Genomic DNA, 17906 nt, shown 5'->3' on the forward strand with positions numbered 1-17906 from the left:
ATAGGCGGTGCACGAGGCCTATCAAAGCCTTGTGACATCACTGTCACTGTGTTAGCAAAAAATCATCAACTAGACAAGCACTTCATCACAACGCAACGGCTGTCGTACTAATTACAACGCCGCACGGCCGCCCGCCGCGTAGCAGACGAACAGGTTATAAAAGCGCCACCTATGGCCGTCGGTTGAACGAAAGTGGGCGCAAGCTGCTCCCATAGAAGCCGGATATCTGTGCAGGTCTGGAGTTCCAGTAGGTCGTGGTCAAAAGTGGCACGCCCCCACCGTGCACGCCCCGCTGTATCTACGAGCAATTCTAAATACGCGCCGCGCCCTCTCCTGCCTGCCCTTTCCTTCCTTCACAGCTAAAAAAAATAATAATAATGTGACGTCACATTCTGCAAAAAAAAAAGAAGTTTTTTTCTCATTTTTTTTTTTTCAGCTCACGCATGCGCAGCAGCCACAAAGCACTCGGCGCCGACGCGCGAACGTGGCACACTTGGCACACTCGCGACGCACGTGTCATGAGTTTACTTTTCGTAGTTCGGCCGTTCGGCAGCTGGCAAAGCAAGCGGCTAGCATTGGAAGTGCACACTAATAATGGTACGCTCGTCAATTTTTGAAAAGCCTTGTTATACACATTATCTAGCCTTATCGCTTCGCTGCAACGTAGTGTTTACACTGTCATCCACAATCACAGCGTGACCTCGGCTTGTTAACGCGGTACAACGTCGGCGCATTCTATCTTGCTGTTTCCAGAAAAAGTAAAACAGAAACAAGTTGTCTAATCGCGCAGTACTTCGCTTTGAACTGATTCTGTATTGCTGAGTGCGCTGACAACTTACATTTCGTTTTTGCCGCAACCGACAGCGTTTCACTTTGCGCCTGTTACTTATTTCTTGTTCTCTTGCTCTTGTGTATATTTTTTTTTTCTTTAATCATGCAGGCGTCGCTGGTCAACACCGTGGACACTGCTCATCACGACATGGTGGTAAGCTTCGCTTCTTGATTTAAGCATGTGGCAGCAATTTCGGAATCTCGTCGCAAACTATCCATTATTCACATCGTTAACTTAATTGATCTGACTTTACTTACCAGCGCATACATCGTGGAGTCTGGATGGTGTTCCGGAGTCGTCGCGATCACGTGTCACGCGCAGCTGGGTCGAATGATTCGCTTTGACGTTTTCGCGCAGCACGACGCGCAGACCGACTACTACGGGACCCGCCTGGCGACTTGCTCGTCGGACAAGTCGGTCAAAGTGTTCGACGTCAAGAACGGCACGCAGAAGATGCTCGCTGTGCTGACAGGGTGAGTCAGCTGACTGCAGTGTCGTTATCGGCTAATGCGATCAGTTGTACATGTTTGCTTAGTCGGTCCAGTTCGTTGTACTACGTGTCGTCCCGTTGCTGTGCGCAGCAAGTTACGCTATGAGCTAGGTTGAGAAATAAGATGGGCTTGCAAAGAAAAAAATTCCCTCGGCATGCACCTCTCCTCACCATTGCTCCCTCGACGCCTGCATCTCTGTGGCAACAGTGCATTTTGTGCATATTTGTGCGTCACTGCCATTTGCACAAATATCACCATAGCTTCCGAACGGTGTAGTGCATGATATAAACACGTTCAGGGTGGCAGCAACATTTAAGTCTCGATTCCTGTGCATAACGTTAACATAGACACAGCATCAGATTATTGATTACATAGGATGACAATAGGGACACTTCCTTCGCATCGAATTTATGGCATTTAATTAAGCCCTTCTTGAAAGTTTCACTGCATTGGATCTGCTTAGTTTTTGTTGGTTTGAATTGCATGCAATTTCCTTGTGGGGTTCTTTATTTATCATGCACTTGTTGTGTGGACAGCTTTGTGGCATACTGGTATTAGGAACACTGGTAGTTAAAGAAACATGCTGGTACAGTTGCTTGCTCTTGCCTTAACGCGTGGCAAACTGGTGGAGGTACAGGGTAATCTAATCTATGCACCAAACCCCTCCAAACAGCAGCAACTCCAGCCCCACACCGGTGGTGACACCTGTACACTGCGCCAGCAGAAAGATCCGTGGACAGGCCTCTGAATTTGGACTCCTCCCAGAGAAAATGGCAGCTCCGACCACCCCAACCGGTATGGAAGGCACAATGCCGATTCATTGTAGGCTACCCAATCCGCGAACGCCGAATCCCTTCCATGGTGCCATACATGAGGATGTTGAAGATTTGCTGGTGCACTATGAACGTGTTGCCGCGTTCAGCAAGTGGTGTGACGCAGACAAACTGAAAAACATATATTTCAGCCTTAAAGATGGCGCACGTGTTTGGTATGAGAACTTTGCAGATGCCCTAACTTCATGGGCAGACTTCAAACGCTGGCTTCTTGAGATGTATGCAAGCCCTCATCGCCGAGAGCGAGCTGAGCATGATCTCCAGTCCTGTATACAAATGCCGAACGGAGGTGTCGCAATGTATGTCGAGGACATGGCGCGTCTCCTTCGACGAGCCGACCCTAGCATGTCAGAAGAAAAGAAAGTGCGGTACCTGATGCACGGAGTGAAAGAGCAGCTGCTCAGAGGTCTCGTGCGCAGTCTTCCCAACACTGTGTCAGAATTTCTTTCCGAGGCCGTCACCATGGAACAGACTCTTCGGCAGCGGGCACCGTCATGCCAAGTGTACACTGCCTCACCTATGGACTTCTTCGGAGCTCTCGGGGGCCACATCTATTTATTTCGAGAGCTCGTTCGTTCCGTAATCTGCAAACAACTCCAGAAACTGTCGGTACCCTCACAGCCAACGCTCAGCTCTTTGTCCAGCGTTCCCCGTGACGAAGTCCAGCATGTGCTGAGAAAACCACCCTTCAACATAGAAGCTCGACCACTAAGAACTGACAGCCTCCGTATGTCATATTCGCAAGCTTTGAGGCAACCTGCCCCATCTTCCTCCCCGCTTTGCACCGCATGCCCGGCCATGCTACAGCCACTCCAAGCGGCCTCGTATTACCAGGACCACCGACAGGCACCAAGGAAATCAGACATGTGGTGGGCACCTGATCGCCGTCCCCTTTGCTTTCACTGTGGCGAAGCGGGTCATGTCTACTGACAGTGCTCCTATCGAGAGCTCGGACTATGCATATTCTTAGAAAACTTGTCGCAACCTAGGTTTGGCCAGCATCCTCCTGAAATTGAATATGTTGCCCAGCAGTGCGGATCCGCATCAGCTTGACACCAGTCACGCTCCCCTTCGCCGCGGCGGTTTTCTCCAACTCGGCGTACATATTCCAGCGTGGTACAGGGTCAGTCACGCAGTCCGCGCCGGCAAAACTCCAACCACAGCGGCCTTCGAGGGCAAGGCCACTCAGTCTGGATGTGCTCAAGGACCCTTACTGATGTGTACGCAGACCGACGATACATCGGCGACGACAGTACCTGCTGATTACAGAAAAATAATTTCCTTGGACATTCCTGTACTGCTCAACAGTCGTGAATTGACTGCTTTAGTGGACACTGGAGCAGATTATTCTATAATCAGTGAAAAGCTGGCCACCCTTCTGAAGAAAGTGATGACGCCTTGGAATCAAACGCCAGTTCGTACAGCTGGCGGGCACATCGTCACCCCACTCGACTTGTGTACGGCAAGAATACAGATTCGCGGCTCTAGGTTTGTTGCCAGCTTGAGCATTCTCTCTCAGTGTTCTCGAGACCTAATCATCGGCATGGACTTTCTCAGGGAGCACGGAGCTATCATCGACATTCGACAACGCTTCACCACTTCCTCGAGAAAGAGCGCCGCAGCGACGACCAACACCATCCACCCTCGAGCATCTCTTCGTGTCATCGACGCCACTGTCACATCACCACCACGTGCAAGTGTCATGGTTCAGGTGGCATGTGACAGACTCTTACACGGTGAAGCGGTCGCAAAAAGCAATCGCTCTCTCCTGCTTTCTCAAGGTGTTTGCATAGCAAGAAACCTTATTGATCTCCATGATGGCCACTGTGAGGTTCTTGTCACGAACTTCAGCTACGAATATCACCACCTTTTTCCCAGTACTGTCATCACCTACGCTGACTTGATCGCTGATGTCACTCATTGTTTTGTTTCCGCGGCACTGCTGAAGCACCTCTACACAACGCCAACATTAGTCCAATGCTTCCTGAAGGGCACAAACAACCCCTGCACGAGCTGCACCTCAAGTTCCACTCTTTCTTATCACCTATGACGACGTGCCCCCCATACGGCAACAGCCTTCCGTGTCTGGCTGTTGGTACTGTTGCTTGCTCTTGCTTTAGCGCTTGACAATACGGTCATAGCCTGGAGATATAACCCTACCCTCTGACCTGCATTAAGGAATAGTAGTGCAAGAACTGCATAATGAGGATAACCTGAGTCCTTGCATTGTGCACAAATGCTGTTGCTCACAGTGTCCAGTTGTTTTTGTCTCGAGTAGGCAATTGAACTGCCCTGGCCATTAGCGATCCACTCCTGCATTTTCTGTTACTGCAAAAAGTAGATGACGTCAGGCATCCACACTTGTGAATGGTTTGGGGTCACTGGTTGTTTCAAGGGCCACATGAATAAGAAGGCACTGTTTTCACAGAGGAACCTGTGATAAAAAAATACAACATAATTTGTTGGTTAACTTTTAAGTTTACTGTGAACAAGACCTTTTTGTTGTGCTCTTCCTCCTAGTTCTCCGCTCTGTCTTGCAGGGCAGCCTTCTCACAGAACTTTGCATGACCGGTATTTGTTGTACTGTCGGGGGCCGTTTTGTATCTCTAAATGCGCCTGCTGCCCCACCATTCTTTCTGTGGGATTTACCCTATTGTGTCTTTTTTTGATGATTGGATAGCAGCACAGAGAAATTGAAATTCTGATAGGTGTGCAACTGGTAAAAGTTTACATTGTGACATTAAATGTGTAGAACTTTCTAGGGAAATGTTCTGTTTAAGTGCAGTCAATGGCTGAGAGCCAGGTTGAACTTTAAATGGTGCAGTTAATCTGCTAGAGTTTGCTTTGTCTCTGTGTGGGACATATTTGTGGGCACAGTCACTGCATTATGGCTAGAAAAGCATCCTTTGGCCTATGATGGGTTCATCTCACCCAGCCGGTACTTTGGTGATCTTTAGCACGAAATTTTCTTTGTAAAAAATCCATGTGCACTTGGCATCCTTGTTGGAATCTCCTGCACCGTACTCTTGCTGTTTTACTTCGTAGCATTTCTGTAATGCATTTTGAGTGCTGTTTAGCTCTAATTGTACTGTAAGCTTTCTTTCTATTTGCCTCACATGCATGCCTTTTTCTACGGATTTCAGCTATAAAAACGTCTATTATGCGAGCAGGGATGCAAATACGAAAGTTGCAGTGCATCGTGAGCATGGAACATTGTTAGCAAGTTGATAGTTACCATGGTTACAACCTCCACTGTTTTCACAGTGTGAGAAGTGTTTCCGTTGCTGTGCGAACAATCTGCATTGTAAAAGCCTGGTTTTTTGCCCAGAGATGATTTTGACGATTGTGTCAAAATGCACTGAGTCGGCAGGGCATGTGTTTATGATCTGCAAGTGCCAAATTTAAGTGCTCTGTGCAAACCCTGTAATTTATTACACTTATTACATTTCCATTAGAATTCTTCTACTAGCAACATGATGCACCATCTGAAATGAAGGCTGAACTTGACCATTTGTCAGTTGGGGAGTCTGGAAAAATCAAACTTCGATGGGAGGTATTGTCAAAACTAGCCCACAGTGCTTCTAGCACCTCTTCAATGAAAAGACGTTAAATTTTCGCACTGGACAATTTGGCCACATAATTTTTAAATAACAGCAGCAGTGAAGACAGAGAAGCTTCTCTCGAGTTGACAATTTATCAATCCCACGTATAGCCTATGACAGCTGAAGTTTGGCCGAGTTTGTGAGAATGTTCATTGGACTTCAAGTATGCACCCACACATAGGCTGTTTTATCATCAGTGCTGTTCTAACATCAACTTATCTACAGATTATTTCGAGCAATCCTTCCCGCCGTGTGGAGTTTTCACACTCTGAAAAGTATGCAGTGGATTTCAAACCAACCTTCAACTGTAGCTTGACAAGCAGTCTAATCTGTTAGATTTTGAACGCTGCATGTGCAAATGTTTGTCACTGTACAATATTGTACAATACTCCACATTACTGCACAGTGCTGTAGAGGAACTGAACACAGCATGTCATGGCTTCAGCGCCAGTTGGATGCCCGCTAGACCACCTTGCTTGTACAGAAGTGCTGATCGAATGCCATAATCAAGTGTGAGGAAGTTTCTGCATGCTCCCTGACCTAACAACCTTTGCCTCGTGAGCCTTAGGAATGCTATAAAAGGCAAACAAGGAGCATGCTGCAATAAGTAAAAACAAATATTCCTTGTACAATAGAAACTTATCCTACTCACATTTGCGAAGCTACTTGTTTCCCACATAGCCCATGCTATGTGGAAAAATCTTCATAATGCTTTTTGCATGATGACTTACAAAAGCTAGGAACAGGGAACCAAGTGCATATTTTGTATATATCAGATTTTTTTTATTTTTATTTGTTTCCCTTGCGGTGCTTCTTCGAAGTTTCACCAGAGAATTCTCAACAGTTGTCACCAATTATTACTGCTACACATCCTTCTTTATTCAATGTTTACCCCACTTAGCCCGAAGGCGCTATAACAGGGGATTACAATGTCGAGAAAAACATCTTCATTGACATAGCACACTTGCTGACTTGATAGGCGATTTCATTTCCTAATGGCACGAACAAAACATGAATTATCATAAATATTATTTCTAGTGTGGTATTCTAAAATGTTGAGTCAATGATCGGTATGTGCAGAGACATAATGAGGCCTGTGTAAGTATATTTCCTTTCGTATGCCGGTTTTACCTTGAATTATTTGATACAGCAATTTCAGTCTCAATTTTTTTCGGCGAGAGGAAAGAATTTCCCATCCTGTTTCATTTCTCATATTGCCACAGCTATCGGTTCTCGAGTGCCGGCATAAGACAAACCTTGCTGCTCGGTTCTGGATTTTTTTCCAGTTTATCACTTAGTGTTTTTTGCCAAGGGTCCCACACGCCACAAGCATATTCGACCATTGGTTGAACATATGTTAGATAAGCAGTTGTTTTCAAACAAGGCGGCGCGTGTCTCAGATTTCGCTGTATAGTGTTTAAGGTCCTGGCAGCCTTAGCTACCACTGTATCAACGTGAGAATTCCATGAACAGTCGCTTGAGAATGTCACACCTAAGTATTTATAGTGAAATTTTTGCTTCACTCTGTTATTGCTGTTGACATACTCAGAGTTTAGCCTGTGTTTTTTACGTGTAAAAGTAACATGAACACATTTTTTTTATTTAAGTTCATTTTCCATCTTGAACACCATTCAAGAACACATAAGTCACCTTGTAACAGGGCAACATCATCTTCTTTTCTAATTTTCCTATACAAAATGCAGTCATCGGCAAACAATCGTATACTAGAACCAATTCCCGAACAAATGTTATTTATATATGTTAAAAATAAAAGTGGCCCCAAAACTGAGCCCTGTGGGACACATGATGTGATATCTACAAAACTGGATTTCTTGCCGTTTAATACAACGCATTGTCAGCAGAACAATAGATAGTTTTCGATCCAAGCTAGAACTGTATAGTCAATATTTACTGATGCTAGTTTTCCTAAAAGCAAAGGGTGTGAAACAGTATCAAACGCTTTTTGAAAGTCGAAGAAAAGGCGATCAATTTGTCCGCGGTGTCGATGTGAGATACAAGGTCATGATAAAATTCAATCAGTTGTGCACGATAGATCCTTAAGGAACCCATGTTGCTCTGAAGCCAGTACATTGTTTGTCAGTAAATGTGTCATTATCTCTTTATATAAAATGTGTTCTAATAATTTACATCGTACACATAAGTGAAATGGGCCTATAGTTATTTACATCTTTTTTCGACCCACCTTTATGAATGCGGATGACATGTGCAATTTTCCAGTCATCCGGGAGGGCACCCAGAGATAAAGACTTGGTGTAGAGTACATAGAAATCGGTTCAGCACATTGCTTTAAAATTCAAGGAGAAATGCCATCCGGTCCATTTGCCTTATGATTGTTAATTTTGTTTTGTAATGCTTTGATTCCATTCACATTTAGCTCTACTGTTTTCATTGTCGGAACGGAACTTGTGCATGGTTAAGGACTAGAGCTGTGTTTTGGCAAATATGCCGAACGAAAGTAATTATTTCGACTAGTAGTTTTCTCAATGTCATCTATAAGCTTCTCATTATTAAAGAAAATTTTGGTGATGCCTGCTGGATCTGCTCCGTAGCCTTTCATATATTGCCAGAATGCCTTGGCATTCATTTTTATTTCCCTGTCGAGCTTTTCAGAGTAGCACCCTTTAGCAGTTTTTATGTTTTGTTTGTATTCATGGGTTATAGCACGCAAACTTTCAAAGTGACGATTGCTATTAGTTCTTTGGTGTTTTAAGTATATACGCCTTCTATTCTTAACTATTTTTAAGATATGTGTAGTCATCCATGGCTTGTAACGCTTCTTAAGTTTACCGCATTTGATACTGGGAATGTAGGTATCGGTAAGCTCCTTGAGTTTTTGTTTAAACTTATTCCACAATTCTTGGACGTCACAATCATCTGAGAGGCATTGAAAAAGCGGCAAATGATCAAGAGGCTTCCTTGACCTGCTGGCATAATCACCTCTGTCATATAGGTAGGTACACTGTTCTGGTCTCTGTTTTCGTTTGTCTTCTATTTTTGGTTTTAACCCTTGTGACGACGGCCAGGTGGTCACTTATTCCAGGAATAACTATTGCAAATTTCAATACATTTGGCAAGTTGCAGAAAAAGAGGTCCAATGTATTGGTACCATGAGTTGGATCAATAACATATTGTGTTAATTCGAAAGAATCTACAATACTTTTATCTCTAAGTAGAAGTTTCCACCTGCTGTGTACTCACAACTTCCTTCGCGCCAGCACAAATCAGGCAAATTAAAGTCTCCGGCCAGCATGAACATGTAACAAGAAGCCTCAGAAACAATTTCATATGAAACCTGTAGCGTGGTGACAGAAGAGTTAGGAGGCCCGTAGAAAGCTCCGGCTGCCAGTGAAGGATTATCTGGCAACGTAACTTTGCATCATACTGATTCCACATCGTAATGACCGATATCTAGTTCAGATGAGGTTAAAGAGTGGTGAACTAAAAGAAAAACGCCACCACCCACACAAGATCTATCTTTGCGATAAGCAACGAAGCCTTCCAGAAAAACTTCACTGTCTTTAACAGAAGGATCGAGCCATGATTCAGTCCCAAAGACTATGTCAGCTTTCACAGAGTTGTTAAGAGCAGCAAGGTTGGCCACTTTATCGATGACGCTTCTACAATTCACTGTCACTGTAATCAAATCAAGTTTCTGGCGCCCCCTTTTCTCTGGTTTGGGTCACTTACTTTTTATGTCTGGAATGCCCTCTTTTTTTTCTGTCTTTCCATTCACAATCACAGCTTAGCCTGATGCGATTTTTTTCATCCGCTTTATTGGCCTTAGCATATTCCCAGAGCCTTTTCCGAATATCCCTCGTTTCAGATACACAATCCTGGTCAACACTGTATGCAGTTCCTTTAAAGTTCCTAGCATTAGAAAGAAGGGTTGATCTTTCTTTGTAGGAGGCAAAATGACAATGATCGATCTTTTATTTATTTTCGTATAGCAACCTATGCAGTGTGCTTTTTCTACCGACTGCATTTCTAAGCCTGAGTTTTCTTTACAAATGTTTTTGAGCAATTGTTTAAATTGTTCCCATGTTTCTGATTCGGCACCATCGACTCTGTAAAAGACTAGGTTTATTTTTTATTTGCAAATACTACTGTCTTAGCTTCTGAGACATAGCAGGAGTGAGTACAGAATAATGAAAAAAAATACAATTAAAAATACATTCAACAAAAGTCACCTGAATACAAGAAAACCTTAACAGAATACATAATTATGCAATTCTTTTTAAAAATGCTCCGTACTGAGTCTGTGCAGAGACCCATCAAGTTTAGTCAATAAATCCACCGTCCGAGGAAAGAAGGAAAACTTAAAAAAGAATCAAGATTCGACCTGAAGGGTTCAGGGGATCAGATCGCCGAGTACAGCGTGCAGAAGCTGCAACAAAAGAAATGGGCGCCAGAACACTCAAGCCGGTGTGAACTATCTTATGCAGAAGGATGACGCGATCACAAGTACACCGATGTTCGAGAGATTGCAATGTTAAAACGTGCGCATGCGAAGTAGGCGAGAATTGCCGGTCATAGCGACGAAAAATGAACCTGATTGCTTTTTTGTGACATATTTTAACATAGCTATGTCAGGCTTGAGGTGAAGTGACCAAACAACCGATACATATTCTAGCATGGGCCTGACCAAAGTTTTATACGCAGTCAATTTGCATTGTCTTGTTGAATGGCTTAACGTGCGTTGGCAATACCAAAGTTTTCGATGAGCCTTATTGCAGATTATTTCAACGTGCTTGTGCCATTTTAAATTTGATGTTGGAGTTACACCGAGGTACTTAACTCCACAACATGTATTAGACTGACCCCATCATTAGCATAAGTAAACGAAAGGGGCTGTTTCTTGTTTGAAAAGGTCATAGCTACGACGGTCTTTTTGAAGTTAAAAGACATTTGCTAGGTTTCACTCCAGTTACAGAACAATGAAGAAACATTATTCAGTGCAACCTGATCATGAGCATCAGAGATGGTGTTGTAGATGACGCAGCCGTCTGCATACATTCTAAGTTTAACTTGACTATTACCAATGATCTCTGCTACGTCATTCATGAAAATAATGAACAAAAGTGGCCCCAGCACCGAGCCTTGAGGCACCCCAGATGTAATCTATACCTCTGATGAATTTGCACGGTTAAACATAACAAATTGAGAGCACGACTGTAAGTAATCAGCTATCCAATCGACCAGCTTACTGTCACCAAAAAAAATGTACGAAGTTTAACTAAAAGCTTACCATGGCAAACAAATTGAAGGCCTTAGAATATTCAATAACTACGGCATCAAATTGTCCTCGGTTCTTAAGGGTAGAAGCAATGTCATGTGTAAATTCTAGCAACTGTGTAACAGTGGAATAGCCAGAAGGCAAGCTGTGCTGCAATCACAAAAGAATATTGTTTGCATTTAGGTTTTCCACAATGTACTTGTTAATGTGTTCCAAGAGTTTAGTGCTGGTGGAAAGTAAAGATATTGGCCTATAATTTGATATTATTTGCTTGTTTCTGGACTTGAATATGGGCGCAACGTTAGCCAATTTCCACAGCTGGGGAACTGTTGTAGAGCTCATTGATTTTTAAAATATTATAGTTAGATAGTTTGTGCACCATTCCGAGTACCTCTAAGGAACATATTTGGAATGCCGTCTGGACCTGAGCTTTTTGTTACATCAAGTTTTAATATGATGTTGTGTACTCCGGTGGAGGTTACTTCAAGATTAGGAAGGGAGGGCAGATTGTGGCACGCGGAAAATGGGGGTTAGTGCCATTACCGATAGAAAAAACGCATTTGAAGAAGTTGTTGAAGGCATTTGCTATAGTTTCAGATTGGGAGCAGGATTGGCCATCAAGAATAAACAAAGAAGGTACAGAAGATGCAGAACTAATTGATCTCCAGAACCTAGATGGATTTCTTTTTCGTAAATGTAGCCAAGGTATTATTAAAGTAAAAGTTCTTAGCCTCTTGCCTTTAGCTCTTAATTTAGACTTCAACGTGTTAAATAAAGAAACATCTTCCATACACTCTGAATGACTATGCTTACATAACCGCTTAATGCAACGAGTGAATTGAATTATTTCTCTATCATACCAAGGGTGCCTTGGGTACCGTTTAATACATTTTTGGGGCCCGTACTTTGACAGGCATTCACAGGCAATGTCACAAAATTTAAGGAGCAGTGTGTCTACATTGCAAAGTTCACTACAGGATTGAAATTCATCGAAAGTTGAGACTAAAATGTCAAGTAAAGAAGTATTGTCAGCTTCAGAAAAGTTCAAAATAAATGTGAACTCGGGTCGTAGTGGAGGACACACTAAGTTCAAAGTAATTTCAACAGCTTTATGGTCGGATAAGCCTTCGGTGGCTTCATATTTTACTCTGTGCGATAAGAGTTGTTGGTTTACATATATACGGTCCAATATTGAGTCTTTGCGCGTTACAGAATCCACAAGTTGAGTTAACCCAACTGAAATAACTAGGTCGATCGGGGAAGCACAAAGCGCCCTACCACAGCCAGTTGGGGTAAGTGTGCTCCAGTTAACACATGGGAGTATAAAATCCCCAGCTAACAATAATTTACAACCACACGACTTGTTACTGATAAGGTACTCATTGATAGCAAGAAAAATATTGTTAGGTTATTTCTGCGGCTTCTATTTTCTGAGTCAATGCTCTTATCATGAAGTTAGCTGCTTTTGTTGTTATCCTAATGGCACTCTCTTGCACATTGACTTTAAATGCTGTGATCTGGCTTTCTGTCACGCATAGTTTGCCATTAATTTCTGCCATCATTGCTTCATCCTTTGCTAGTCTAGTGTCAATGGCCTCTAATTTACTCAAAATTTCGGCTTGACCATTTTGCAAGCTATTAAATAGCTTTAGCTCCTGGGTATGCAGCAGACCGGGGTTCAACTCAACATCCCTGGAAAGCAATAATAGCAATACTAGGTACGATACCCTGTGCATGAAAAAACGAAAACGTTTGCTACATGATGCCGTCAGCATTTGTCTTTGGCGAACAGGCAGAGCACTTGTGGGACAAGGAGCCAGCAGGGCACACAATAATCTACAAATCAGAATTGGATATTCATGACTAACCTGCAGCAACAGAAGAAGCGTAAGCTGCATGTTGGCAAGTGTGCCAGCTCCAAATCCCACGTAGCCAACATGTCGCTCAATTAAATGAGGACGGTCGGTGTCACATGATTTTCGTTGTGCGATGGTGATTTGATGACAGCCCTCGTAGATAGCTTCGTTCCTGAACAGCTTGGCATTTATACTGATCGGAGATGTCAACGCTCTATCGGCCGTCGGTGCCATTCATGACAACGCTGTCGATGAAGGTAAGTTCTGAGCGTGCGCTACTGCTGGTCCTCCTCGGTCGACGCCAAACTTGGGCGTCACTGCAATGGTGCCAGCAACCGAAGAGGCGTAAACTGCATGTTGGCAAGTGTGCCGGCTCCCTCAAAACACCAGTGACCACATTCATTCATTCAAAACACCAGTGATCAGGCTATAATTTTATGTATTGCAGTTACATTATGACTTGTAAACCTTGAAATAAAACGTTAGATATAAAAGCACTGGAAATGAGCACATTTCTAGTGGTAACAAAACAGTTAAATGAAGTTAACATTGTCCCTGTAGGTGCCCAAGCAAAGTTGATACCCTCGTGCTGCTTATCTGGCATTGCGCTTTAAGGTACATGTAGTTTCGTTTATTCTGTGTCCACTGTGTTCATATTCGTGTTCAAAAAGGAACTATTCCGTATTTTTGAACATTGAAATTAACCGAATGTTTCACAAAATTTGAATGTTCAAGTCTGGTTGCTGTTCTCTCTAGGTTAAACAAAGCATTGCAAATTAACAGAAGCAAAATGACACAAATTTTTGACACTGCATCAACGAAACTGGTACTGCAAACTTTGTTTTTGGCGTTGTGGCAGAAGCCTACATGACAGCCTGTGATTTTTGCTTGTAGTCTGTCAATTACTGTTTTTGGCATTCTATTTATGTAGCAGTTACATCTTCTACACTAGAACATGTGATGTTTTCTTTGCAGCTGTGTCTGTGTTGCACAGGGCACTACAGCTTTATTTTCTCTTAAGTGCATTGGGAAACTACAGCAGCCGTTCCTTTCCGGAAAACGTTTGCAAACCAAGGTCTAAAATTGTTGAGAAGGTACTCCTGCAGTTTGTTTAATGACAATTATGATTGTCTGTTTAAAAGTGATTCGCTGTCTCTGATAGCTGTCTTTTTTGCACTAGTCAGTACAGGCGTGGTAATTAATTATATCGGAAGAAATATTCCTGTTTTACATACATGTGTGTCTGTGGTTGACTATTTGATATTCAGCGCATAATATTCATATTCAAGAAAAGTTCATATTCACCCACCTTTATTTAAAAGCGTTTTAACATTTCTTCTTGGGAACCAAGCTGCAGTGACCTACGGTTGGTCTCATTTCTTTTTTGTTCAGCATTTTATGTTCCTTTTTTTTTTTGTGCAGAAACCCAGTAGCCAGATTTATGAGAACATTGTAGTAAGCAGTTTCTTTTACCATACGATGCAGACAAATGTTTGTGGTGCTGCCACAGTTATGTGTAGATTTGACTGTACTTGTATACTAATGTAAATGTTTTATGATGTCGGTCCTTTCTTTTTCTCATTTTTTTCTCCTTTTTTTTGTGGAATCCCGTTAAACAATTATGAGTTATAACAAAGGAATCTTTTTGGTACTTGAATGTTGTTTAAGGGGGTTCAACTGTACGTTCAAGTTGCATCCAATATGACAATGGTTTCGTTATGTATCTGATATTCCTTGTAAGCTGCCGGCTGGAAGATAATTTGAGATTTGAGTACTTTTGGATAATTTTAATTTGTTATGACGGTGAGCAAAACGAGAACAAGGTGAAAGCAGGAGCCAACATTTCGATAAGTGAACTTGTCTTCTTCAAGGTGACACAGTGTGTATAGGTGGGGTTCTAAAGAAGAGAGGGCATAAGGTGGGTGAGTGCGGCAACGAGTGAAGGTATGTTAGAGGCTAGGGACACGGCCGTCTGTCAGTTACGTGTCAACGCCCCTGTGTCAGCCAGCGTGCTAACGGCATGCCCTCTGTTACCTGTTTTGCTGGTGGTCGTGGGCTATCGTGCCTCTGAAAGAGATAATAGAAGGCAGAAACCGGTGCTCATGGAAAAAAAATTAATAAAAGAAAACACTGAAATGGAATAAATAAACGGAAGGAAAAAATGGAAAGAAAAAAACATGCTAAGAAACCAAACTCAGCGTTGTTGCCTATAGCTTGAAATCTAGCATAGTGAATAGATTCTAAAGCTCCCTTTGAAACGTTTATGCCTATTGGTTGCAATGTCTTGAACTTATGGATAAGGTATGATTCTCTGTATTTTCTTTCTCGTTCAGAACAGAAATTTGACTGTAAAATGTAGAGTTGAAGTTCATCAAAGTTGTGACCATTTGGTTGAAATGCTCGGCGACGGCTTTGGGAGGCTATTTAGCTGTGTCCACGCGATGCCCATTTAATCTGACGTTCATTGATTGCCCCCATTCACCAATATATTGTTTCTTACAGAAGAAACATGAATCACATCCAAACTTGTACAATTGAAGTTTGATTTGACTTCGTATGTATAACTATTTGCGGTGCTCTTAATTTTAATGTCACTTTGAAGGTGCATGCACATTTTGCACCTAGGGCGACAACATGCTCTTATTACAGGGAATGATGTTGGCTGACTTTTGCGTGCACTAACATGTCTTTAAAGTTCCTGTTGCGATGATAGGTAACCCTTGGTACATCTGGAAACTTTTTTTCAGATGCTCGTTAATGCTCGTTACATTATAATATTGGGTGGTATTTTCGTAGGATGTTGCTTATGTTTGGGAGTGCATTAGAATATTTTGTTATAAAGGCAGGCAGTCTGTCAGATTCTGGTTAGGCTGTTTCTTCGCTATCTCCAACTGTCTCTCTACTCTTGACGCGACATCATAGGCTCTATCATAGGCTCGACAAGTGGACTTGTCAAAACTTTGGCTCCTGCTTTCATCTTGTTCATGTTTTGCTCATATATATATATATATATATATATATATATATATATATATTGCAAATTACTGTTATAATAAGTGGAATAGCCCGAAAATGCTTCTGTCAGTTATGTTTATATTTAACAGCCAGGGACCTATTTACCAATCACGCATGGTGAACCATGGGTGCCCGAAAAGTGATCTCAATTTACATTTATCTCTTGCAACTATATAAAATCTCAAGATTATACAGGGACAAAAGGCAATGAGTGCCCCACAGTGGTCCTGGATCCCAGTAGCAGCAGTACAGTGCACATAAAAAATGCACATTTGCTACAAAGAATTCAAATTTAAAAAATAATTGTAATGGCTGTTTAAGTCTTCAGCATAAACACATCGCTAGTTTAGGTAATTGTATTGTCGAGGTTAGACGCATCGACATGCAGTCAACATAAATTACTTGCTATATTCGCAAAAAACAAATTGCCTGGCCATCCCAGCCCTGCGACAGTGGATGTCCAGCGAATTTGTTGAAAACCACCACTGCAACTGCTGAGGGGGTGCAGTGCTCTATGGCACCCTCCCCCCCCCCCCTCGATTTCCGCTAGATTTGCTATCTGTTGAGTTCGCAGTTCTTCTAGGGTAACAGCATAAATTCTCTGTTCGCAAAACACATTCATAATGCTCCAGATAGCTTACATGCGTAAGTTACTGCACATATCATAATTAGTCCCCTGTTTTTAAGTTTACCTACATATTGCCTATAACGCGACCTTTATTTTCGCCACATATAAACAAAATGTCTTGTTTAGTTCACCGAGGGCATTGCTGAAACTAAGACGGAACGTGTTATGATGCCTGAAAATAGGGAAAGAAAAACTACGGTTAATTAATTATTTGCAACGCTTCTAACCGGACCAGGAATTTGAAAGTTTTGTCGCACATTGCAGTTACCATTTCCCCCTCCCCTTTCCACAATATATAAACCTGTTTTAACTATAGCTATGTCGGGACACTAGGAAGCATAGCTGATAGCGACCATATCACACGCTCTAACACTTGAATTAGAAGTTGTTTACAAAGGCTGTGTTCGATCCAACCGCATTAAACTTCGCACAAAGAGTTTCCACAGTGTACCACCAATTTTTGTGTAAATTTGGTCTTGCCGGCTTTTGTACTGCCAGGCCAGCAGGCTCAATTCTTCCCCGCTCATTAGACACACTCATAACACTCTAGAGTGCCTGCATGCATAATTTATTGCCAGAGCCCCAATTACCCATCTATTTCTGGCTTCACCTTCACATCACCTATTAACTTGTTGTTACAGTCACCAGACATAACGAAGCTGCCTACTTTAGTTCAGTGAGGACACCAGACGAAACTGATATATCACGCATGGAAAAGTAAGCAGAAAAAAGATGAGGGTTCAATAATTGTAACACTTCTGAATAAGCCAGAAAGGTTAAAACTACATGACACATTTCACTTAAAATGCTGCCAATTCCTTCAAAGCATAAAATATCTAAAACACAGAGTTCTCTTGGGACATTGGGAAACCTAGCTAATAGCAGTAGCATGATACTTTCAAACACTTGCTTACAATATTTTGACACCGTATTTGATCGACACGTATTTACCATCGCTCATAAACTTGTCATATTGTTCCCCTTATGTTCGAAAAATTTGACCTCAGTTGTTGTAATTAGGCCAGAGGCCAGCACAGCCGTTCTAAGTCTTAGAGTGCTTGTAAAACAGGCTAATAATGCTATGACCTGCATACATATTCTACTAGAAAATGCGCATTTCACCCACCCATTTGGAACATTGCCTACACCTTATCCATACCATGCCCCTGATTTTCCTTAGATATAAACAAGCTGCCTGGTTTAGCTCACTGAGGATACCGGATAAACAAACAATGAATCTTGTAATATCCCCTTCAGTCACGGCATGCACATTTGCGAACGCAACTTATTTTTGCCGTTACTGTGCAGTGATTGCAAGCAATAGGCAATGAACATTAGGATTTTAGTAAATTGAACATTTTCCATTCTTACAGTTTGCCCATTTCGCTTCTGAGT

General features: G+C 42.3%; 1 protein-coding gene across 1 annotated transcript in view; it reads left to right on the top strand.

Moving 5' to 3' along the window:
• The first annotated feature begins 469 nt into the window (after window positions 1–469).
• The window catches only part of LOC142558627 (protein SEC13 homolog), a 72902-nt gene continuing 55465 nt past the window's right edge, over window positions 470–17906 (top strand). The window contains exons 1-3 of the mRNA XM_075670801.1: window positions 470–597; window positions 941–985; window positions 1190–1305. Of these exons, the coding sequence (XP_075526916.1) occupies window positions 595–597; window positions 941–985; window positions 1190–1305 (164 nt within the window). The 5' untranslated portion in view covers window positions 470–594. The remainder of the gene's footprint in view (window positions 598–940; window positions 986–1189; window positions 1306–17906) is intronic.

This window comes from Dermacentor variabilis, chromosome 9 (assembly GCF_050947875.1).
Source record: "Dermacentor variabilis isolate Ectoservices chromosome 9, ASM5094787v1, whole genome shotgun sequence".
Lineage (NCBI taxonomy): Eukaryota > Metazoa > Arthropoda > Arachnida > Ixodida > Ixodidae > Dermacentor > Dermacentor variabilis.